This window comes from Ranitomeya variabilis, chromosome 1 (assembly GCF_051348905.1).
Source record: "Ranitomeya variabilis isolate aRanVar5 chromosome 1, aRanVar5.hap1, whole genome shotgun sequence".
Classification (NCBI taxonomy): Eukaryota; Metazoa; Chordata; class Amphibia; order Anura; family Dendrobatidae; genus Ranitomeya; species Ranitomeya variabilis.
This window is the reverse complement of record NC_135232.1, coordinates 477,931,918-477,958,481: the sequence shown is the minus strand read 5'-3', so window position 1 is coordinate 477,958,481 and position 26,564 is coordinate 477,931,918. Positions and strand designations below refer to the sequence as shown.

General features: G+C 45.3%; 1 protein-coding gene and 1 long non-coding RNA gene across 3 annotated transcripts in view; both read left to right on the top strand.

The window, feature by feature from the left end:
- LOC143765005 (uncharacterized) overlaps positions 1–26,564 on the top strand; it is an 88,975-nt gene that overhangs the window by 2,800 nt on the left and 59,611 nt on the right. The window lies entirely within an intron of this gene.
- LOC143764939 (uncharacterized) lies at positions 4,541–5,989 on the top strand. The gene is made up of 2 exons (XM_077251081.1): positions 4,541–4,673; positions 4,760–5,989. Exons 1-2 carry the CDS (start codon positions 4,551–4,553, stop codon positions 5,987–5,989), a joined length of 1,353 nt encoding a protein of 450 aa, XP_077107196.1. The 5' UTR covers positions 4,541–4,550.

Below are 26,564 nucleotides of genomic sequence, written 5' to 3'. Positions count from 1 at the left end.
TCTCTTAACACACGGCCTTGGACACACGGACACATGGTTCCTAACAGATGGCCACTAACATATCTCTGACACACGGCTCCTAGCATCTGTGACACAGGGCACCTGACATATCTCTGTAAAGGCACAGATGATTGGCCTCGGGGAGACCAAAACATCCAACACCGCGGAGACACCATCACGTGTTTCTCAACGCAGTGATCCAGAACACTGCCCCCATCCCTTATGGGAAATATGCAAACGCATGCAGGATAGCTGCGGAGACACCATCACGTGTTTCTCAACGCAAGCAGTGAATAGCCAGACCTTTCCCCGGGAAGGAACAACCACGGGAAGGGCAGCATCCAATAAAGGAAAACATCCAATACAGGAAAACCACCTATGCCAAGCATGGTATCCATCTACAGACAGCTGTTTCGGGGTGTTTGCCCCTCATCAGTGTGGAGTATGAATCTGGCTATTAGGAGCAGTGCCTAGTAAAAGGCTGTAAAGGCACAGATGATTGGCCCCGGGGAGACCAAAATATCCAACACCGCGGAGACACCATCACGTGTTTCTCAACGCACTGCTTGCGTTGAGAAACACGTGATGGTGTCTCCGCAGCTATCCTACATGCGTTTGCATATTTCCCATAAGGGATGGGGGCAGTGTTCTGGATCACTGCGTTGAGAAACACGTGATGGTGTCTCCGCGGTGTTGGATGTTTTGGTCTCCCCGAGGCCAATCATCTGTGCCTGTACAGCCTTTTACTAGGCACTGCTCCTAATAGCCAGATTCCTACTCCACACTGATGAGGGGCAAACACCCCGAAACAGCTGTCTGTGGATGGATACCATGCTTGGCATAGGTGGCTTTCCTGTATTGGATGTTTTCCTTTATTGGATGCTGCCCTTCCCGTGGTTGTTCCTTCCCGGGGAAAGGTCTGGCTATTCACTGCTTGCGTTGAGAAACACGTGATGGTGTCTCCGCAGCTATCCTACATACCTGACATATCTCTGACACACTGCTCCTAACACACGGCCTCTGACACACTGCTCCTAACATATCTCTGACACACAGCCCCTGACACGGTCTCTGACACACGGCCTCTGACACACGGACACAAGGCTCCTAACATATCTCTGACACACGGCCCCTGTGAAACGGCTCCTAACACACGGCTCCTGACACATGACCTCTGACACATGGACAGAAGGCTCCTAACACACGGCCTGTGGCACGGCTCCTGACACACGACATCTGACACACGGCTCCTAACATATCTCTGACACACAGCTCCTAACACACGGCCGCTGACACACGACCTCTGACACATGGACAGAAGGCTCCTAAGGGCTCATTTCCACTGGCGAGAGACAAATCGGTCCGTAATCTGGACCGAAAAAAGGGATGTAGCGTATGCGATTGTCATGCGAGTGTAATGCGAGTGCAATGCGATTTTTAATCGCACCATCCGTTTTACATCCGCATGACATCCGTATGCAATCCGTTTTATTTCTCTGCAACTATTTTTCTACAGTCATTTACAGGACCATGGACAGTGTTCTAGGCCACAGAATGGTGATGTATCCGTAAAAAACAGACGGAATACGGATGGTCCGTATTCCGTCCGTTTTTTCTCTCGCACCCATTGACTTGCATTGGCGAGTCTCGTCCGAGACTCGCAGCAAATCGCAGCATGCTGCGATTTTTTTCTCAGTCCGATTTCGGCTGAGAAAAAAATCGCAAATGAAAAGACACCTATTGAATAACATTGGTCCGAGTGCAATCCGATTTTTTATCGGATTGCACTCGTCCGTTTTCCTCGCCAGTGGAAATGAGCCCTTACACGCAGCCTCTGACACACGGCTCCTAACATATCTGACACACGGCCCCGATACACCGACACACGGCTCCTAACATATCTCTTACACACAGCCCCTGACACACGGCTCCTAACACATGACCTCTGACATACGGCTCCTGACACATGGCCTCTGACATGGCTTCTCTACTCAGGAATTACACAATGGTATTCTGCTTCTTTTCCCTGTCACAGCTCCGTATAGTGAAGAAATCATTCAATAGAGGTGTGACTAAAATGGATGCTAAAGGAAGAAGTAGCCCTTAGGCCCGTGGGAGTTTTATATATATTAGTATGTATATAGGCAAAATTAGTTTTTCCTATCGCCACGACAGCACCCACTACGAGAGAGGGGATCCGCCCACCATCCAGACAGGAACCTACAGGTTAAAAGGGGCGGTCCCCCTCGCTTCTCCAGTTTGGGTTCCTGTCCGGACGGCGGGAGCCTGCAGGAATATACTTACCCAGGTCCACCAGGCCTCTGCCCGGTTTCCGTGAGAACGGCAGAATCGGGGACTCTGGAAGCAGCGTCGGGGGTGTACTGCGTGCAGACCCCCCCTCGTCTGATCGGAACGTGGATGTGATCCCAGATATCTGGGAAGTGCCGTCCTGGGTCCCATAAGCGTGGCGGCGCAGATCCGGGAGCGCTTGAGACCCGGAAATAGTTTTACTACTTCCGGGGGATGCCGGGAGGAGAAGCGCAGCATTTATTTAAAAGAGAGCCGCAGCAAGGGGAAGTGTGCGCCGGGATGTCCTCTGTAGGGGATGCCGAGCACCCGCAGGTGCCTGAACAGCGAAGGAAGAGCGGTGACAGCCGCTCACTCAACAGTAAGGTGGTTCGTAAGAAGCAGACTTCAAGCACCCCAGCGTCACAGGGCACTTCACCTCCTCCGGAACCGGTACTCTTTCATCAGCTGTGGGTGAGTGTATGATTCCACACCTAGTAGCTGACAATTCCGTTTCCTATGCTTTGTTATAGGTTAAGAAGGCCCCAAAAACAAAACACAAGCAGTGTGCATTATGCACAGAGCCATTGCCAGACAGCTATGTTAAGAAGTTGTTTCAGGCTTGTATTTGCCGTACGTTAGAAGAGGAAGCTCCCCTCCGTACATCAAATTTAAGGGAGGTTATTAGGGAAGAAATCAGATGTTCCCTTAAAACTAGATGGGATGGAAAAGCCAGTGTGGATATGTGGTCTGATTCTAGCCCCTCTCTGCAGGAGGGTGAATGTTCAGATGTTTCATCGCCATCCTCCTCGGATGAGGAAGGAAGACCGTGCTTTGCTATGGAAAATATGGAAACATTAGTTAAAGCGGTTCGGTCGACCATGGGTGTCACAGACAATAGAGAATCTAGATCCACCCAGGAGATTATGTTTGCTGGATTATGTCAGAAAAGTCGCAGAGCCTTCCCAGAAGTAGATTCAGTCAAAGATCTAGTTAGAAGGGAATGGGATAAGCAAGATAAGGGGTTTTTACCATCATCTGCAAAAAGAAGATACCCCTTTGATGATGAGCTTTTGTCCCAGTGGGTAAAAGTCCCTAAAGTAGACGCAGCGGTGGCTTCTACCTCAAAATCCGCCTCTCTGCCACTTGAAGACGTGGGCCTTCTTAAAGACCCATATGACAGGAAGGCAGACATGTTCCTAAAGAAAGTATGGGAGTCATCTTCAGGAGCCTTTAAGCCTGCGATTGCCAGTACCTGTACCGCCAGATCTATTATTGTCTGGGTAAGTCAGCTGGAGGACCAGCTTAAAACAAAAGTTCCCAGAGATAAGCTGTTAGACTCCCTGTCCCAGATCTGTGAGGGAGTAGCCTACCTTGCGGACGCGCCGGTAGACTCTTTGACGTTAGCAGCAAGATCGTCTGGTCTTTCGAATGCTGCCAGTCACGCACTTTGGCTTAAAACCTGGAAAGTGGATGCTCAGGCTAGAGCCAAGTTGTACACGATTCCATGCAGGGGTAAGTACCTATTTGGCCCCGTGCTGGATAATATCCTTGCGAAGGCAGAGGACAGGAAGAAAGGATTTCCTAAGGTCTTTAATCCTACTTTTACCCTTCGCCATGACAGCACCCACTGGAGAGATAGGGATCCGCCCCAAGGAACAGGAAACCTACAGAGACATAAAAGGGGGCGGTCCCCCTCTCCTCCTCAGTTTAGGTTTCCTGTTCCCAGGGGACAGGATCTCTGAAGACTACAGAAATCATACCTGGGCTAGGAGCATCCGCCTGTGCGGTTTCTGCGCGAACGGCAGGGGATGCAGTCCAGATGCAGCGTCGGGGGAGATTCCGTTAGACGGCTCCCCCCTCGTCTGGCCGGCATGTGGGATGGCTGAGTCCGGGAGAGATGACGCCGATTCCACAGGAGCAGCGCTGCAGAGGTGCGGCTTGAACAGGCTCCAGACGCGGACCACCAGGTAAAAGGGTCCGGGATCTGCGGCACAGCTGCAGCGGCAGCCGGTACACCGCTCCATAGCGCAGGCCGGGATAATGGCGGCCGCACATGCGTGGAGCGGTGTAAGAATCCCCAGAATGACCCGGAAGTAGAGGAGCACTTCCGGGTCACTCACACAGCGGTGGAGGGAAAAGCGCGGTTTCGCGCATGCGCAGTGCACCGCTGCAGAGTAAAAAAAAAAAAAAAAAAAAAAAGTTTACTGACCGGATCCTGGCCTATAAAAAGGGGGAAGTTGCAAACGCACAGGCGATGCAACATGTCGTCCCCAGGCAAGACTGTGGACCCAGCAGGTGAGCCAGCCAGCAGAAGGTCCTCAGATGCCAGCCACAGGAGTGAGACCAAGGATTCAAGATCCAGAAAGTCGCAGCCTCCTATTTCGGTACCGTACAGCTTCACTGGGTGAGTGTGATTTCCCCTCTGCCTATAAAGCCGACACCCTTTTCCACAAATGTCTTCTTCTCCCAGGCCAAAAAGAGACAGAAATCTAAGCACAAGCAATGTGCGTTATGTGACGAGCCTCTCCCAGATTCCCACCCCAAAAAACTCTGCAATCAGTGTATGGCGGAAACAATGCAGAGTCCATCTATGTCGGTCACAGATATACGGGCCATAATTAGAGAGGAATTACAGGCCATCTCACAAGCCAGTACCCCCCCTAAAAAATCCGGGAAAGAAAAGGCTATATCCAGCTCTGAGTCCGAGGAGGAAGGCGTTATCCACTCAGACTCCTCGCAGGCGTCATCCTCTTCCTCAACACATTCCGACATTGAGGGTCGAGCTTGTTTTCCTCTTGATGGGGTGGACAACCTAGTAAAGTCCATCAGGAATACTATAGGTTGTGAGGATACAAAAGACGACCAAACTGCACAAGACATCATGTTTGCAGGGTTGGCGGAGAGGAAGAGAAGAGCATTCCCAGTAATTCCTGCGGTTAAGGCTCTGATAAAGAGGGAGTGGGAGAAACAGGACCAGAGAGGTTTTCTCCCGTCAGCCTCCAAAAGGAAGTACCCCTTTAATGATGAGGAGTTAATTTCATGGACTAAAATCCCTAAGGTGGACGCTGCAGTCGCCTCCACCTCAAAACAGTCAGCCCTACCAGTCGAGGATGCGGGCCTACTTTCTGATCCTTTAGATCGGAAGGCAGAATCGTCACTGAAACGATCATGGGAGGCTTCCACGGGCATATTTAAGCCATCAATTGCCAGCACGTGCACAGCTAGATCCATGCTTGTGTGGATTGATCAGCTGGATCAACAAATCGAACAGGGGGTCTCCAGACAAAAATTGCGGGATGCGATACCACTAATTAGAGGTGCAGCAGCATTCATGGCCGATGCTTCAGCTGACTCTCTTCGCCTTGCAGCAAGGTCAGCCGGTCTGATTAATAATGCCAGACGTGCGTTATGGATGAAGAGCTGGAAGGGGGATACGCAGTCAAAGGCTAAGATCTGCGCTATTCCGTGTGAGGGTGAGTTTTTGTTTGGGAAAGCATTAGACGAGATCCTCAAAAAAGCAAAAGAGAGGAAAAAAGCCTTCCCTGACCCCTCAATTCCTTTCTATAGGAAGACCTTTAGGAAGAGGCCGTTCGGGAAAAGAACACAAAATGAAAGATCGTCACGATGGGCCACAAGAGAGGGAAAACAGGGTGGCACTATGTTCAAAGGCCCCCCCTTCCGTAGAGACAACAAATTCTGAAACACCAGACACCCCAGTAGGGGGCAGGTTAAAATTTTTCTTTCCCCAATGGCGAAAAATCACGTCAAGTTCCTGGGTGCTAAATATTATTAAGGAAGGAATGAAAATAGAATTCCTCCAAATTCCCCATGATTCCTTTATTTTAACAGCCCTTTCCTCACCAGTGCAACAGAAGGCCCTTGAACTGGAAATTAGAAGTCTTATAGTTAAAAATGTTTTAGTTAGGGTGCCAAAGGGACAAGAGGGTAAAGGGTTCTACTCTCCGTTATTTTTAATCCCTAAACCCGATGGTTCATTTCGAACAATTATAAATCTTAAAAAACTCAATACGTTTATTAAAAATTATACGTTTAAAATGGAGTCTATTAGATCGGCCATTAAGCTCCTTTTTCCAAATTGTAGAATGGGCGGCATTGATTTAAAAGATGCCTACTACCATCTCCCTATCCATAGTAGGTATCAAAAATACTTAAGAGTGGCAGTAACTCTTGAGGGGGAGATTCATCATTTCCAGTATACAGCCATGCCCTTCGGTCTCTCCACGGCACCCAGGATCTTCACGAAGGTAATGTTAGAAGTAATGGCCTACCTTCGCCAGAGAGACACATTAATCATTCCCTACTTAGATGATTTTTTAGTTGTAGGAAACTCATCCCTTCAGTGTGCGGAACGATTAGCTGACACTGTCTCGTCCTTAGAAAGCCTGGGCTGGATCGTCAACTATAAAAAATCCAGACTCACCCCACTTTCTCTTCAGACATTTTTGGGATTTAGTCTAGATTCCATAAAGCAAAAATGTCTACTTCCCCAAGAAAAAATATCTCTTATAGAGGGTAAAGTTGTGGCGGCCATTCACAAACCTCAAATGTCCCTGAGAGCAGGAATGTCCTTGCTAGGATCCCTCTCCTCCTGTACTCCAGCCGTTCAGTGGGCACAACTTCATACCCGAACATTACAACATCAGATACTTCGGGAACAGAGAAAATTTCTGGGGCACCTTGAATCGAAAATAACTTTATCCGAGAAAGTCTTATCCTCCTTAGAATGGTGGCTAAATAAAGACAACCTAGCGGGGGGTGTCCCTTGGGTAATATCACCATCCCACACGATAACTACGGACGCTAGTCCCCACGGGTGGGGCGCACACATGGGAGATAGATTCTGCCAGGGAACCTGGGATAAGAATGAGGATTTATATTCATCAAACCTAAAAGAATTGAATGCGGTAAACTATGCACTGCGTCAATTTCTCCCACAGCTACGAGGAAGCCACGTCCGAATCTGTTCAGACAACACTACGACAGTGGCGTATTTAAACAAACAAGGCGGCACAAGATCAGACGCTCTAATGTCTTCCGCAAACAGTACCTTAATCCTGGCCGAAAAGCATCTGTTGTCCCTCTCGGCAGTCCACATCAAAGGAGAGGACAATCAACAAGCGGACTTCCTAAGTCGACACACTCTTCATCAAGGAGAATGGTGTCTCAATCCTCACATTTTCCACAAGATAACATTGTTATGGGGCAAACCCCAAATAGACCTGTTCGCTACAAAACAAAACAAACAAGTCCAGAAATTCGCATCTCGGTCCCGTGCAGATCACCCGGACATTCTAGATGCTCTTCAAACACCCTGGCAATTCAAGCTGGCGTATGCTTTCCCTCCGATAATTCTGCTTCCACAAGTAATACGGAAAATCAGGGAAGAGCAGGCCAGGATAATACTAATAGCACCATTCTGGCCCAAGAGACCATGGTTCTCGTGCCTGCGGTCGATGTCGGTGACGGATCCTTGGGTCCTTCCCTCAATCCCAAACCTTCTCTCCCAGGGACCTTTCTTCCACCCTCAGGTGGACAGCCTCCACCTGACGGCCTGGAATTTGAAAGGCAGATATTAAATTCCAGGGGGTTTTCAAAAGGCCTAATTGATACACTCCTGCTTAGCAGGAAACCATCTACCACAAAAATTTACACCAAAGTATGGAAGAAGTTTCTTCAGTTCCATACTAGTTCAAACCCCTCTGAAGTCCCAATAAAATCTATACTAGAATTTCTACAGAAAGGGAAAGAGTTAGGTCTGTCAGTTAACACACTAAAGGTCCAGGTGTCCGCTCTGGGTGCCCTCTATGGCCATAATATTGCTGGTAATAAATGGGTATCCCGCTTCATCACGGCCTGTGAACGAGTTACTCCTGTCCACATACCTAGAGTAGCTCCGTGGGATCTAAATCTAGTCTTAGACTCTCTAACAGAATCCCCATTTGAGCCTATAGACACAGCATCTTTAAAACACTTGTCGTTAAAAACAGCCTTCTTAGTAGCCTTAACATCGGCTAGAAGAGTCAGCGACATTCAGGCCTTGTCGATAGATCAACCTTACCTTCTCACATTTCATGACAGACTAATCTTAAAACCGGACCCCCTATACCTTCCTAAGGTAGCAGGGAAGTTCCACAGGTCACAGGAGATACATCTTCCTACTTTCTTTAAAGATCCCTCTACTCCTGAAGAACAAAAATTCCATACTCTAGACGTCAGGAGAGTAGTTTTGCAATATATTGAGAAAACTAGTAGTTGGAGGCAGAGTAGGGCTCTGTTCATATCCTTCCAGGGCAAAAAGAAAGGATATGGAGTCACAAGAGCAACATTATCCAGGTGGATAAGAGACGCTATCCGGTTGGCCTATTCCATGAAAAACGAAGAACCTCCGGAGGGCATCAAAGCACATTCCACCAGAGCCATGGCTTCTTCCTGGGCCGAAAAAGGGAACGTGCCAATCGAAGATATATGTAAGGCTGCAACTTGGTTGGCTCCTTCCACTTTCTATAATCACTACAGGCTCGACCTGTCTTCTGACTCTGACCTACACTTTGGCAGGACTATCCTCAGCACGGTGGTCCCCCCCTAGGTGTTGGTCTCTGGAAATCTCTCCAGTGGGTGCTGTCATGGCGAAGGGTAAATAGCCGGATTACTTACGGTAATGCTCTTTTAATGAGTCCATGACAGCACCCAGTCACATCCCTCCCTAATAAAAGCCAATGTAATTACTTCTATGAAGTTTATATTCTGATGATACATGGTGATGATTGACTAACACTGGCGGTCCTCCGGGTACTCTGAAATTAAACTGAGGAGGAGAGGGGGACCGCCCCCTTTTATGTCTCTGTAGGTTTCCTGTTCCTTGGGGCGGATCCCTATCTCTCCAGTGGGTGCTGTCATGGACTCATTAAAAGAGCATTACCGTAAGTAATCCGGCTATTTAGAAACGCCTTCAGAAGATTTCAATCTGACCACCCGGGGGGAGAGGCGAGATTGGGAACCAGCAGAGCAGAAGAAAAAAGGTGCATACTTCGGAAGCTCTTCTTCATCATCAAGACGTAGATGCAACTATAGATAGAACTGATCTCCCAGATTCAGCAATTAATTAAAAAGCGAGTTATTGTAGAAGTTCCAAGGGATCAGGAGAAGAAGGGGTTTTATTCTCCTCTATTTTTGATTACTAAGCCTGATGGACTATCATTAATTTACGGAAATTGAATAAATTTCTCCAATATCACGCTTTTAAAATGGAGTCCATTAAGTCGACAACTAAACTTTTATTTCCCAGGTGTTACATGTCGGTACTGGATCTAAAAGATGCATACTACCATCTACCAGTTTACAGAGATCACCAATGTCCCTAATAGGGTCTTTGATATCATGTATACCGGCTGTACAATGGGCTCAAGCTCTTACTCGAATACTGCAGTCCGAGATCCTCGAAGCAGAAAGAAGGCTTCAGGGTTGTCTGGATGGGAGACTCAGGCTATCACCAGACACTCTACGATCTAAAATGGTGGCTAGACATACTCCGTCAAGAGGAGTTCAATGGAGCATCAGGCCGGACAGAGTAGTCACGACCGATGCCAGTCCATATGGTTGGGGAGCCCACATGGGGGAGGTTCTGGTCAGGTCTAGAATCCCAAAGCTCTTCAAATTTAAAAGAACTCTTAGCGGTCAGATATGCGTTCCTTCACTTCCTACCATCCCTGAGGGGTTCACATGTACTGGTACAGACCGACAATACGACAGTGGTGGCCTACCTCAATCATCAAGGAGGGACAAGGTCGCAATCTCTAACGTCCACTGCAGCTCAGATACTTACTTCAGCCGAAATTCACTTCCTTTCCCTGTCAGCAGTTCACATAAGGGGAGAGCACAATGTAGAAGCAGACTATCTCAGTCGACATTTCCTTCGGCAGGGGGAATGGTCTCTGGACCAACAAATATTCAAACAGATAGTCAGACTCTGGAGGATACCAGTCATAGATCTGTTTGCTACGAAGGAAAACAGACAGGTCAGGGAGTTTGTATCACTCCAGGTAACAGACCGTCCATGCATAGTAGATTCCCTTCAGGTCCGTTGGAGCTTTCCTCTAGCTTATGCGTTTCCTCCGATGAGCTTGATTCCTCTAGTTCTCAGGAAGATCAGGGAAGAGAGGGCAAGAATTATTCTGATTGCCCCCTTCTGGCCCAAGAGACCTTTGTTTTCTCTGCTCAGGGCAATGTCAGTGACCGATCCTTGGGTATTACCAGTAGTTCCGGGGCTCCTTTCTCAAGGTCCATTTCATCATCCCAATACCGAGAGTCTTCATTTGACGGTGTGGAACTTGAGAGGGAGTTACTAAAACAGAGAGGTTTTTCAGAAGCCTTAATATCTACCTTGCTAAAAAGCCGGAAAGAGGTCACTACAAGAATTTATTCTAGGGTCTGGAAAAAATTCCTTACATTCCATCAGCAACTCCTGACGGATCATGTTCCAATTCCGGCCAATCTGGAATTCCTGCAGAAAGGCCGGGAGTTGGGTTTAGCAGTTAGCACTCTTAGGGTTCAGGTTTCAGCCTTAGGAGCCCTATGTAATAGTAATGTGGCAGGGAATAGGTGGATTTCTAGGTTTATTAAAGTGACTGAGCGTAGTAACTCAGTTCATATTGCTAGATTGCCACCTTCGGACCTAAATTTAGTGCTTGATGCGTTAACACAACCCCCCTTTGAGCCATAAGAGTCTACTTCAATTAAAATTTATGACGGTTCTTCTATTGGCATTAACATCTGCTAGGAGAGTTAGCGATATCCAACCGTTATCAGTTGATCCTTCCTACCTAATGATCCTTCAGGACAAAATTGTTTTGAAACCAGATACTTACCAAAGGTAGCGTCTAGGTTTCATAGGAGTCAGGAGATATATCTACCATCCTTTTTTGATAATCCAGTCTCAGAAGAGGATAAAAGCTGTCATACTCTCGATGTTAAAAGAGCGGTTTTAGAGTATTTGAATAGGACACAAAGCTGGAGACAGAGTAGGGCTTTGTTTGTTTCTTTCCAGAATCGGAAGAAGGGTTCGGGTGTCACAAAAAGTACTATCGCTAGATGGATCAGGGATGCGATATGCCTTGCATATTCTGCCAAAGGAGAGACTCCACCAGAAGGCATCAGGGTGCACTCCACTCGGGCTATGGCATCATCCTGGGTGGAGAAGGCGGATGTTCCCATTGATTTGATATGTAAGGCGGCAACATGGTCATTACCTTCCACCTTTTATAAGCACTATCACCTTGATCTATCTGCCAATTCCAGCCTACACTTTGGGCGTTCAGTACTTAGTGCTGTGGTCCCACCCAGATAAATAGTCTTTGAAAGTCTCTCGTAGTGGGTGCTGTCGTGGCGATAGGAAAATCGGTTCTTACTTACCGGTAATAGGATTTTACAGAGTCCGCGACAGCACCCGTACATTCCCCCCGTGTTTAATCACTAATTCTTGCATTCTATTGGAAGGTGTGCTTTGGAGTTCACTCTATAGAGGTGATGGTATTAAGTATTGTTTAAGATATTATCATGTACTGATTCATTGGCGGTATCCCTTGTACTCTGGAACATAAACTGGAGAAGTGAGGGGGACCGCCCCTTTTTAACCTGTAGGTTCCTGTCCGGATGGTGGGCGGATCCCCTCTCTCGTAGTGGGTGCTGTCGTGGACTCTGTAAAATCCTATTACCGGTAAGTAAAAAATGGTTTCACTCCTACACAAAAGCTTGCTACCATCCTGGCCTATACAGCTCAAGCAAAGTGGCTGGGATTTATAAATGGTTCATGTACACTGTGCTTGTGTTTCATAACTGTCCTGCAGTGCGTTTTTGAAACAATGTCAATTTCGCCACATTTTGTGTATAAATGAACTAAAAAATGCATAGAAACCATACATGACTGTATCTGTAAAGTTTTGTTGAAGACAAATGCTAGGAAGTATCAAAAAGCAAAGCAATTTTATTTAGAACATGAAATACCAAAAAGAAACAAGCCGCAGTGTCACAAACATAATGATGCATGTAAAAAAAAATACAAAATGTAGAAAATCTGCAACATTGAATACTCGCCAAATACTTATCGTGGGAACACACGAGAGCCAATCCATACACGTGTATACATCAGTTTTCTGGTGTAAAATACATTAAAAAGTCACAAAATGTCAGTTCAGTCCTGGCCAGCTCTACCAAAGTGGGCAGAGCTTGGATGTAGTGTGAATGGGTGCGTTATTCCTCATATGGTTATTTTGGTACTGCACATCCGCCTCCTGTTCAAATCAATAGGAGGTGGATGTGCAGTACCCTGTGGCGGCCACTAGCAGAAGACGGCCAGCTCCGCAAGTGAGTACTTTCAACAATGGCCACCGACACCAGTAACAACTGATCGGTGGAGGTGTCAGATCCCAGCCGATTAGACATTGATGACCTATGCTAAGGAGATCCAACTTGAGGAGGTGGTGGTGTAGGTGGAATAGGCAGAGAAGGAGGTAGCCAGCACGGTTTTAAATTTGGGGAGGCTTCAAAACATTGTGAATGGCAAATAGAACAAAAACTGCGACTGGTGCGGCTGGTCTACTTCTCTTGTCAGCTAAAAGTACAGACAAGTTCAGGTTCATTTTAGTGAATGTGAGGCTGCCCATGTTGGCTGTGGACAGGCGGATGCGCCTGTCTGTAATCATCCTATGCCGTGCTAAGTTCAAACAGTACACTTGCCGCAGGGCAGGCCATGTCCTCTAAGACATAAAGAGCAAGCTCAGACTATGTGTCCAATTTGGAGACCCAGAAGTTAAATGGGGCAGAGCCAACACTTAGTACGTGGAGACGTGTGGACAGGTACTCTTCCACCATGTTGTTGAAACGCTGCCTCCTGCTAATACGGACCATATCAGATGGTGGTGCCAGATGTTGTGGCGTGCTGAGGAAGGTTTTCCACATTTTAACCTTGCTAACCCTTCCTTCCAAGGTGGTGCCGGTGCCCCGGCTACTTTGGCAACTTCCTCCTCTGCCTTGTTCTTCCACGGAACCCAGCTGTCAGGTGGGAATCCAGTCAGTAGTGCGTCTACCGGGTTGCACTTGTATTCCTTAATTTTCCAATCACACTCCAGTGACGGAAGTAAGGGTGGCATGTTATCCTTGTAGTAGTGATCCTTCAGAGTGGCCACCCAGTAATCAGCACTGGTAACAATCTGGGCCGCTTGGCAGTTGTTGCGCAGGCACAGCAGCATGTATTGGCTCATGTTTGCAAGGCTGCCCAGAGGCAACGACAACCTTGGTGTGAGGTGTATGGTCTGGGTCCTCTCTATCCCGCAAGCCACGTTCCAGTGATGCCCGAGAGCTGCTTTGAGTGCCACCCTGCTGTGAAAATGGTTCCTCATCCTCCAAAACTGTCCCCTGGCTGGACAGTTGTGCAGTTGTGTACCTGGCCTCTGTTGGTATAGGAACCCACTCTCCTAGCCATTTGTGGATAACTGGCTTGATAATGGTGTGATGGTTCCTGTTCCATCTCCTCTTCCTCCTGTACCACACCTCATCCATCATCGCCTGAAGCATTTTTCAAGCAGGATTAGAAGTAGAATAGTAACGCTGATGATTGTGTCATCAGTGCTGGCCATTAGTGATGAGTGAGCACTAAAATGCTCGGGTGCTCGTTGTTCGGGTCGAGCAAATTGGAATACTTGAGCCCAATGTAAGTCTATGGGAAACCCAAGTTTTTTACCGCGATCCCCCAGGGGGTCTTTTAAGGTCTAAAAACGTCTAAGGGTATGTGCACACGCTGCGGATCCTCAGAGTTTCCGCAGCTGCGGATCCGCAGCTGTTTCCCATGCATTTACAGTACCATGTAAAGCTATGGGAAATGAAATCCGCAGTGCACATGCTGCGGAAAAAAACGCACGGAAACGCAGCGGTTTATTTTCCGCAGCATGTCAATTCTTTGTGCGGAATCCGCAGCGGTTTTTCACCTGCTCCAATAGGAAACTGCAGGTGAAAACCCACAGCGGAAACCGCAATAAAAACCGCAATAAATCCGCAGTAAAAACCGCAGCGGTTTTGCACTGCGGATTTATCAAAACCGCTGCGGAAAATTCCGCAATGGAATCCGCAGCGTGTGCACATGGCCTGAAAATGATGGAAACACTGCAGAAATGACACAGGAAAATCATGGGGATCGCCCCTGGAAGCATTTCTGACTCCTAGGTCACAGTTGTAAGCAATGTTGTCAGTTTCCAAAATGGATTTTGCTGGGAAATATGTTAAGGTACATCCTTTTCAGGGTAATGACTTGTATATAAGGCAAAATAATTTACCCCAGACCGAAATGTTCCTCCACCACTTTTGCTATGTTCACACGCAGCGTTTTTGATGCGTTTTTCAACCTCAACATTGCTTTCAACCAATACAAATGCATTCACTGGGAAATGTGATTGTAACATTTAACATCCCTAGCTGGCCATGTGATGTGTGACACATAAGGAAACATCTTGTTTCATGTCTCAAGGAGGGACTCAAAGTCACAAAGCCTATTTTTAGAGGGGCATCAGGCGGCATTAATATTCTTAAAGGGACAGTATTAAACATTGGGTCTCCTATGCTGCTATTGCCTATAAAGTGAGTAGCTGGCCTGCCGAGAATTACAACGCACCCCAATACCCCTTTCACGAGAGGTATAGGAGGGCCTCCTGAAAAAAAGTTGCATTGAATGCAAGGCCTGCCCTGCTATCAAGTCACATGCACCCTAATAAGCCTTTGAACCCAGGTACTGGATGGACACAGGAAAATACACTTCTCGTTATTCATTTTGTAATCCCATACTGTTTTCTTATGTATTAACTGCAAGGCCTGCCCTGATACACAGTCATATGCACCTCAGTAAGCCTTTGAACCAGGTACTGGATGGCCACAGGAAAACCCACTTCACATTCTTCAGTTGGTCCTGCCATACTGTTTCCTTATGCATTGAATGTAAGGGCCGCCGCCTTGACCCAAATTTGCACGCAACACAATCTCTCCTTGGAAGAATCATGGAGGAGGGCCTCATAAAAAAAAAATTCCCATTAGAAAGGAGCGGGTCTCCTAGACTCGTAATGCGCATACACTAAGTGCATGGGCTGACAAACATGTCCCCATGGGGGGTACATTATAAAAAAATTATTTATGGGGTATTTTATTTGGGTTATGGGGCATAGATGCCCTTGCCCAAAAATTGAATGGCTGTAGCAGCATACACAGGGGTGAACCTAGCCACACTGCTGCCTGAGGCGAACTTCAAAATGGCGCCCCCCAAACATATACAGTACAGCCCCCCTATAGGGCTCCCATCTCATATACAGTCCCCCCATACATTACATGAGTGATAACTATTGTACATTCTACAATAGGTCATAAATCAGACAGTATAGTCCTCCATACAGTATTCTGGGCACCACAGTGCTCCTTACAGAATAATGAGCCCCATATATTGCTCCATACAGTATAATGAGCCCCATATATTGCTCCATACAGTATTGTGGGCACCGCACAGTGCCCCATACAGAATAGTATGCCCCATATATTGCTCCATACAGTATAATGAGCCCCATGTATTGCTCCATGCTGTATAATGGCCACACATGATGCTCCATGCTGTATAATGGCCACACATGATGCTCCATGCTGTATAATGGCCACAAATGATGCTCCATGCTGTATAGTGGCCACACATGATGCTCCATGCTGTATAGTGGCCACACATGATGCTCCATGCTGTATAATGGCCACACATGATGCTCCATGCTGTATAATGGCCACACATGATGCTCCATGCTGTATAATGGCCACACATGATGCCCCATGCTGTATAATAGCCACACATGATGCTCCATACTGTATAATAGCCACACATGATGCTCCATACTGTATAATGGCCACACATGATGCTCCATACTGTATAATGGCCACATGATGCTCCATACTGTATAATGGCCACACATAGTTACTCCTACACACCCGGCTCCGCTGCATACACCTCCTACACACCCGGCTCCGCTGCATACACCTCCTACACACCCGGCTCCGCTGCATACACCTCCTACACACCCGGCTCCGCTCCATACACCTCCTACACACCCGGCTCCGCTCCATACACCTCCTACACACCGGCTCCGCTCCATACACCTCATACACACACGGCTCCGCTCCATACACCTCATACACACACGGCTCCGCTCCATACACCTCATACACACAGGGCTCCGCTCCATACACCTCATACACATACGGCTCCGCTCCATACACCTCATACACATACGGCTCCGCTCCGTACACCTGATACACACCCGGCTCTGCTTCGTACACCTCATACACACCTGGCTCCGCTCCGTACACCTCGTACACAGTCAGCTCCACTCCATACACCACATACTTACACGGCTCCGCTCCATACACCTCATACACACACGGCTCCGCTCCATACACCTCATACACACACTTACCATGGCAACCAGCACAGCAGAGTCCTGCAATCCATGGAGGTCCTGACCCCTGACTCCTCCCCTCCTGCGACCTCATCACAGGTCCTGTTTGCACAGAGCAGCCAATATGTGGTGTGCTGCTCTGCGGGTGCAGGGATGACCAGCTGATATTGCACACCGTGGGTTGTGAGCAGGGGCGCGTGCACCGCACTAGTGACAGCTAATGTCAGATTATGGAGAGTCGGCACCAGGTGTTCTGACCGCCGCTCTGCCGCCCCCTGTCTTTCAGTGATGACTGCCGCCTGAAGCAAAGGGCTCAACTTGCCCCATGATACCAGCGCCCCTGAGCACACAACACGTTCACCATGCTGTTCTAGTGGCGGAGAATGATGAGATGTGGAGGAAGGCATTATGAAAAACTAGGCCCAATGTTAAGGAGCGGGTCTCCTAGACTTGTAATGCCCATACAGTAGGTTCATGGGCTGACAAACATTTCCCCATGGGGGGTACATTATAAAAAATTATTTATGGGGATTATAGACGCCCTTGCCCAAACATTGAATGGCTGTAGCAGCACAGATACCCATTAACCCTTGTGATCTAGGGGCAGAGAATGAGGAGACATAATGAATGATCATTCCTACTGAAATCCAAAAAATGAATAAAGGATGTGAATCCACCTATGAAAGAAAATAAGCAAAGGGAGGGGCAAACACAGGTTCATACATATGAAGCCAGAATGTATCCAATTAGATATGTTGGTCCCTAGCAACAGAACAGAGAGGGATATAAATAAAAATGTAATATAATAGTATTTCAATATTTTTAGATTGGAGAGGTATCCACTAGGTCAAAAGAGGATGGTCCAGAGATAGGAAAAATGGAAAGACCGTGTGGAATACATGGTGTTGGTGGCTAAGTGACTGGAAGCATTTTCCGCTATCCAACAACAACCATTTCACAATGCTCTGGATTCAATAGTGGTGTGCTGCGGTCCCCTAGAAACTGGGACAAGAAGGTGGGTCTTTGTTGCGGCCCACATTCAGCTTTGCCAAGGCCTCGTCCTCTGCATGCACCATCAGCATCACATCCACTTCTCCATCCCTTGCCTTGCCCATTTTAAATGGACAACTGAAATATTTTAAAAGCTCAATACAAATGGATTAATTTGGAGAAAAATTATATGTGATCAATATGCCTGCAAAGCGAAGATTTGGACACCAAAGTTACACCGAGCATCTGTCGGAGATAACAGACAGTAAAAATTATTATTATTTTTTATTTTATATTTTTTGAAGAAAAAAATAATGAGTAGACCAAGGCTAGCAGACCCAAAAATACAACGTATGCCTGCAAAGCGAAGTTTTGGACACCACAGATACACCAGGTGTCTGACAGATAACAGACTGTATAATTTTTTATTTTATTTTTGAAAATAATAAATACTGAGTAGACCAAGGCTAGCATAGAGAACAATGCAACGTATGCCTGCGAACCAAAGATTTTGACACCACAGATACGCCAGGCGTGTGACGGAGATAACAGACTGTATATATATTTTTCATTAATTTTTGAAAATAATAAATACTGAATAGACCAAGGCTAGCAGACAGAACAATGCAACATATGCCTGCAAAGATTTTGACACCACTGATACAACAGGCGTCAGCCAGAGTTCAGACTGATCAAAATGTGGCGTTGATTTTTTTGGGCACACCACAATTGTGTCCAAAAGTTGGCAATTACACCCCCCCAAAAAAAAATTGGAGTTCTAAAATTTAAGATATTTAGCGCAATGATATGCGATGCGTGTGGCGTACAACTCACAATGATAAATATAACAACTGTAGCTAAATATTTTGGGGCGAGCTACAGATTTTTGGGAAGCAAAATGGTGTCCAAAAATGTTGTAATACACAACAAAGTAATAGATAGTGCCCAAAAAAAGGCCAGATTGTTTGATGCACTCACATCTGATTCCTGGCCCCCCCCCCCAAAAAAAAAAAGTTTAAAAATTATGTTTTCACGCTCTTGTATTGCTATGACCTCGCTGAAGTCTGCAGCGTGACCAAGCAAATAAATGTAGAAAAAAGGGGCTATGGATTGCTTTCTAATAAAAATGAGCAGGTATAACATAAAAAAAAAAAATTGCCACAGATTACTGCAGCTATGTATATATAAAATACGAAGCAGCAGACAGTAATGGATCCTTTTGATGTATACTGGGAGATCTATAGACTCGCATACAGTGCCTGCAAGCCTTGCAGTAATGTGGATATACACTATGTTCCAAATTATTATGCAAATGACGTTTTTCTCAGATTTTCCTAAATGGTCGGTGCAAATGACAGTCAGTCTAATAAAAGTCATCACCCGTTAGATTATACATCGAATTTTATTGAGGAAACCTCCCAATTATAACAGTATAATCTCCAAAATGAATAAAAACTCAAAATGCACTGTTCCAAATTATTAGGCACAGTAGAATTTCTAAACATTTGATATGTTTTAAACAAATTAAAATGCTCATTTGTTGATTTTGCAGCATTAGGAGGTCACATTCACTGAACAAAAAAGCTATTTAACTCCAAAACATGCTAACAGGCCAAGTTACATGTTAACATAGGAACCCTTCTTTGATATCACCTTCACAATTCTTGCATCCATTGAACTTGTGAGTTTTTGGGGAGCTTCTGCTTGTATTTCTTTGCATGAAGTCAGAATAGCCTCCCAGAGCTGCTGTTTTGATGTGAACTGCCTCCCACCTTCATAGATCTTTTGCTTGATGATACTCCAAAGGTCTCTATAGGGTTGAGGACAGGGGAAGATGGTGGCAACACCATGAGTTTATCTCCTTTTATGTCCATAGCAGCCAATGACTCAGAGGTATTCTTTGCAGCATGAGATGGTGCATTGTCATGCATGAAGATGATTTTGCTCCTGAAAGCACGTTTCTGCTTTTTATACCATGGAAGAAAGTTGTCAGTCAGAAACTATATACTTTGCAGAGGTCATTTTCACACTTTCAGGAACCTTAAAGGGCCCTACCAGCTGTTTCCCCATGATTCTGGACCAAAACATGACTCCTCCACCTCCTTGCTGATGTCGCAGCCTTGTTAGGACATGGTGGCCATCCACCAACCATCCACTACTCCATCCATCTGGACCATCCAGGGTTGCTCGACACTTATCAGTAAACAACACTGTTTGAAAATTAGTCTTCATGTATGTCTGGGCCCACTGCAACCGTTTCTGCTTCTGAACACTGTTTAGGGGTGGCCGAATAGTAGGTTTATGCACCACAGCAAGCCTTTGAAGAATCCTACACCTTGAGATTTGAGGGACTCCAGAAGCACCAGCAGCTTCAAATAACTGTTTGCTGCTTTGTAATGGTATTTTGGCAGCTGCTCTCTTAATCCAATGAATTTGTCTGGCAGAAACCTTCCTCATTATGCCTTCATCTGCATGAACTCTGTCTGCGCTCTGTTTCAGTCAAAAATCTCTTCACAGTATGATCACTCTTAAGTTTTTGTGAAATAGCTAATGTTTACATGCCTTGTCCAAGGCCTTGCACTATTTAACACTTTTCAGCAGCAGAAAGATCCTTTTTATTTTCCATATTGATTGAAACCTGTGGCCTGCTCAATAATGTGGAACATCATTTTTAAGTAGTTTTCCTTTAATTTGAATCACCTGGAAAAATAATTATCACATGTGTTTAACCCCTTAAGCCCCGAGGGTGGTTTGCACGTTAATGACCGGGCCAATTTTTACAATTCTGACCACTGTCCTTTAATGAGGTTATAACTCTGGAACGCTTTAACGGATCTTGGCGATTCTGACATTGTTTTCTCGTGAGATATTGTACTTCATGTTAGTGGTAAAATTTATTCGATATAACTTGCGTTTATTTGTGAAAAAAACGGAAATTTGGTGAAAATTTTGAAAATTTCGCAATTTTCCAACTTTGAATTTTTATGCCCTTAAATCACAGAGATATGTCACGCAAAATACTTAACTAACATTTCCCACATGTCTACTTTACATCAGCACAATTTTGGAACCAAAATTTTTTTTTTGTTAGGGAGTTATAAGGGTTAAAAGTTGACCAGAAATTTCTCATTTTTACAACGCCATTTTTTTTTAGGGACCACATCTCATTTGAAGTCATTTTGAGGGGTCTATATGATAGAAAATACCCACGTGTGACACCATTCTAAAAACTGCACTCCTCAAGGTGCTCAAAACCACATTCAAGAAGTTTATTAACCCTTCAGGTGTTTCACAGGAATTTTTGGAATGTTTAAATAAAAATGAACATTTAACTTTTTTTCACACAAAATTTATTTCAGCTCCAATTTGTTTTATTTTACCAAGGGTAACAGGAGAAAATGGACCCCAAAAGTTGTTGTACAATTTGTCCTGAGTACGCTGATACCCCATATGTTGGGGGGAACCACTTTTTGGGCGCATGGCAGAGCTCGGAAGGAAAGGAGCGCCATTTGACTTTTCAATGCAAAATTGACTGGAATTGAGATGGGACGCCATGTTGCGTTTGGAGAGCCCCTGATGTGCCTAAACATTGAAACCCAACACAAGTGACACCATTTTGGAAAGTAGACCCCTTAAGGAACTTATCTAGATGTGTGGTGAGCACTTTGACCCAACAAGTGCTTCACAGAAGTTTATAATGCAGAGCCGTAAAAATAATCATATTTTTTCACAAAAATGATCTTTTTGCCCCCAATTTTTTATTTTCCCAAGGGTAAGAGAAGAAATTAGACCCCAAAAGTTGTTATGCAATTTGTCCTGAGTACGACGATACCCCATATGTGGGGGTAAACCACTGTTTGGGCGCATAGCAGAGCACGGAAGGGAAGGAGCGCCATTTTACTTTTCAATGCAAAATTGACTGGAATTAAGATGGGACGCCATGTTGCGTTTGGAGAGCCCCTGATGTGCCTAAACATTGAAACCCCCCACAAGTGACACCATTTTGGAAAGTAGACCCACTAAGGAACTTATCTAGATGTGTTTTGAGAGCTTTGAACCCCCCCAAGTGTTTCACTACAGTTTATAACTCAGAGCCGTAAAAATTATTTTTCTTTTTTTTTCACAAAAATGATTTTTTAGCCCCCAGTTTTGTATTTTCACAAGGATAACAGGATAAATTGGACCCCAAAAGTTGTTGTCCAATTTGTCCTGAGTACGCTGATACCCCATATGTGGGGGGGAACCACTGTTTGGGCGCATGGCAGAGCTCGGAAGGGAAGGAGCACCATTTGGAATGCAGACTTAGATGGATTGGTCTGCAGGTGTCACGTTGCATTTGCAGAGTCTCTGATGTACCCAAACAGTACAAACCCCCCACAAGTGACCCTATATTGGAAACTAGACCTCCCAAGGAACTTATCTAGATGTGTTGTGAGAACTTTGAACCCCCAAGTGTTTCTCTACAGTTTACAACGCAGAGCCGTGAAAATAAAAATCCTTTTTTTTCGGACAAAAATGATTTTTAGCCCCCCAAATTTTTATTTTCCCAAGGATAACAAGAGAACTTGGACCACAAAAGTTGTTGTCCAATTTGTCCCGAGTACGCTGATACCCCATATGTTGGGGTAAACCCCTGTTTGGGCGCACGGGAGAGCTCGGAAGTGAAGGAGCACTGTTTTACTTTTTCAATGCAGAATTGGCTGGAATTGAGATCGGACGCCATGTCGCGTTTGGAGAGCCCATGATGTGCCTGAACAGTGGAAACTCCCCAATTCTACCTGAAACCCTAATCCAAACACACCCCTAACCTTAATCCCAACTGTAACCCTAACCACACCCCTAACCCTGACACACCCCTAATTCTAATCCCAACCCTAATCCCAACCGTAAATGTAATCCAAACCCTAACCCTAACTTTAGCCCCAACCCTAACCCTAACTTTAGCTCCAACCCTAGCCCCAACCCTAACCCTAGCCCTAACCCTAACCCTAGCCCTAATGGGAAAATGGAAATAAATACATTTTCTTAACTTTATTATTTTTCCCTAACTAAGGGGGTGATGAAGGGGGGTTTGATTTACTTTTATAGCGTTTTTTAGATCGGATTTTTATGATTGGCAGCTGTCACACACTAAAAGACGCTTTTTATAGCAAAAAAGTTTTTACGTCTCCACATTTTGAGACCTATAATTTTTCCATATTTTGGTCCACAGAGTCATGTGAGGTCTTGTTTTTTTGCGGGACGAGTTGACGTTTTTATTGGTAACATTTTCGGACACGTGACAGTTTTTGATCACTTTTTATTCCGATTTTTGTGAGGCAGAATGACCAAAAACCAGCTATTCATGAATTTCTTTTGGGGGAGGCGTTTATACTGTTCCACGTTTGGTAAATTGATAAAGCAGTTTTATTCCTCGGGTCAGTACGATTACAGTGATATCTCATTTATATCATTTTTTTCTGTTTTGGCGCTTTTATACGATAAAAACAATTTTATAGAAAAAATAATTATTTTGGCATCGCTTTATTCTGAGGACTACAACTTTTTTATTTTTTTGGTTATGATGCGATATAGCAGCTCGTTTTTTGCGGGACAAGATGACGTTTTCAGCGGTACCATGGTTATTTATATCCGTTTTTTTGATCGCGTGTTATTCCACTTTTTGTTCGGCGGTATGATAATAAAGCGTTGTTTTTTGGCTTTTTTTTATTCTTTCGGTGTTCACTGAAGGGGTTAACTAGTGGGACAGTTTTATAGGTTGGGTCGTTACTGACGTGGCGATACTAAATATGTGTACTTTTATTGTTTTGTTTTTTGTTTTTTTTTTTAGATAAAGAAATGTATTTATGGGAATAATATTTTTTATTTCTTCTTTATTTAGGAATTTTTTTTTTTTTTTTTTTACACATGTGGATTTTTTTTTTTTTTTTTTTACTTTTTTTACTTTGTCCCAGGGGGGGACATCACAGATCGCCAATCTGACAGTTTGCACAGCACTCTGTTAGATCGGCGATCTGACATACAGCCGTGCAGGCTTACCAGCACCTGCACGGCACCCGGAAGTACTCCCTGCAGGACCCGGATGCAGCCCCGCGGCCATTTTGGATCCGGGGACTGCAGGGAGGAGACGCTCGGTACAAGGTGAGTACATCGCCTTGTACCGATCGTCTCAGGGAAGCCCGCAGGGAGCCCCCTCCCTGCGCGATGCTTCCCTGTACCGCCGGTACACTGCGATCATGTTTGATCGCAGTGTGCCGGGGTTAATGTGCCGGGGGCGGTCCGTGACCGCTCCTGGCACATAGTGCCGGATGTCAGCTGCGATAGCTATGACGTACTATCCCGTCGGTGGAAATTAAGGCCCACCCCACCTCGACGGGATAGTACGTCATATGGGATTAAGGGTTTAAGATTGTTTTCAGTGATCCATTGAGCCCTGAGACACAATACCATCCACAAGTTTATTTGAAAAGCAAAACAATTAAATCTTTATGACACTTAAATCCAATTTGCATAATAATTTGGAACACAGTGTAGTCTCCCCTGCCCAATAAATAGTGCAAAAAAGATGAAAAATTAAATAATGTATATAATACATTAGATGAGGTATTAGTTACAATTTTGGCCAAAATGGATAAGCTTGCAGCCCAACGTCATGGGTCCTCACCAACCTGCAAGTCCTACTCCAATATCAAAAGCAGCTAACATAGAAAAACTAAAAAAAAAAAAACACAACATGAAGAGCAGACTCACCAAAACCTTGTCAAATGACAAATGCACTCGCAGGGTGCAGCAGGCCCCCGATAATAAATGCTAAAGCAGCACAGGTGCAAGCTACTGATGAGAGCAACCACCCACTCGCCCAAACATTAGAGGGGTTAGCTGCTTAAAAAAATCACAGAGAAAAAAGCAGAGATGATTACCTGCTGAAGCCTCCAAACAAATGCACTAGCAGGGCGCATCGGACCGGATTAATGGTGGCAAAAACACAGGTGCAAAAAATACCAATGAAATAACCACTTTCAATCCAGTATTGGCTGTTTGACATTAGTGCACAAAAAGATAAGCAATAATAGTCTGTATGTGGCATTGTTCACACAGGCAATGCAGAGCATCTGGTTTACAGCCTATTACTAACGCACATACAGGCGGGCCGCCCAGTGCTACAAAATGCATGCTGTGTGAATAGAGGCCTACAGTTTACAGAGCCATCTTGGTCCAACTGCACCCTGCAAGATAAAGTGCAAAAAAAAAACCACATCAATGTATGTAAGGTATTAGTTTATATTGGGGCCTCAATATGTAAGCTGGCAACCCGCGTCAAGGGTCCTTACATTTTGCCAGTCCTAACGCTAAACATTGAGTAAAAGCTCACAGACACAAGAAGAGGACTTAAAAATCCTCAAGAAAATTGAAAAAAAAAATCAGAGAAAAAAGCAGAGATGATTACCTGATGAAGCCTGCAAACAAATGCACTAGCAGGGTGCAGCGGACCCGATAAATGATGGCAACAACACAGGTGCAAAAAATACTGATGAAACAACCACTTTCAATCCAGTGTTGGCTGTTTGGCATCAGTGCACAAAAAGATAAGCTGGCTGCTTAGTAGCAAAAATGCACACAGGTAAGGTTTGCATAAGACACTATTCACACAGATAAATGTGATGCACAGTGTCTGGACAACCTATTGATCACGCCCATAGTATTAGCAGGCGGGTCGTCCAGCACTAATATATATATATATATATATATATATATATATATATATATATATATATATATATATATATATATATATACACGCAACACACAAGGTACAAAATAAAGAGGCCCTGCCACACCCTGCAAAAAGATGATAATAAGTGCAAAAAAGATGAAAAATTAAATAATGTATATAACACATTAGATGAGGTATTAGTTACAATTTTGGCCAAAATGGATAAGCTTGTAGCCCAACGTCAAGGGTAGGGTTGAGCAACATTCATTTTTTTAAGATCGAGTCGGGTTTTGCGAAACCCGACTTTGTCCAAAGGCGAGTCGAGTGCAGTCGGCCGATTATCGCTAAAAGTCGGGGATCGACCGAAACACGAAACCCAATGCAAGTCAATGGGGAAGCATAGTCGGCAGTGAGTGGAGGCCAGGAAAACACCTACAGTGCCCATTTTAATGCTAAAAACATCCATTCTTGTTTCTGAAGCTTGTCAATCTTACTTAACTTTATAATAATAGTTGGGCATTGGAAATTGGGGGTCATTTGGCAAAAGTTGTGGGGGGGTAGGGCTGGTTCAAGGTTTTAGTGGGCCCAGGAAACGTGGACTACGTCACGGCGGTGGAGCAGTGAGAGGTAAGTATGTCAAGTTTGCAAGTGCTGTGATCCTAAGCAAGCAGGGGGGCCCACTCGTTGGCATTGGCACTGGCACAGGGCCCCTCAAAGTACAGCGGTGTGTTTGCACGGCGGGGGCGCCTCCCACCAGCAGCAACACTTTTGCGTACTCTGAGGGGCCCTGTGCCAGTGACGTCACCAACGAGTATGCCCCCCCACCTGATGAAGGAACCTGCACTTTCATCTGCACCTTCCTATTTGTCCCTGTGTAAGGTGGTATAACATGCGGGAAGGGGAACCTTACTTTCAGCAGGGTCAGATTCTGGCTGTGTAGAGTGCAATGGGAATGTAGTGGTCTAGGTCAATGTACCAGCAGACTCATCTAGCCGTGGCTGGGCAATGGGCAGGATGAGGAGTACTAAACACAGATATAGGGCCAAAGAATAAAGTAGGCTAAATGCAGTTCAAAATTGGTA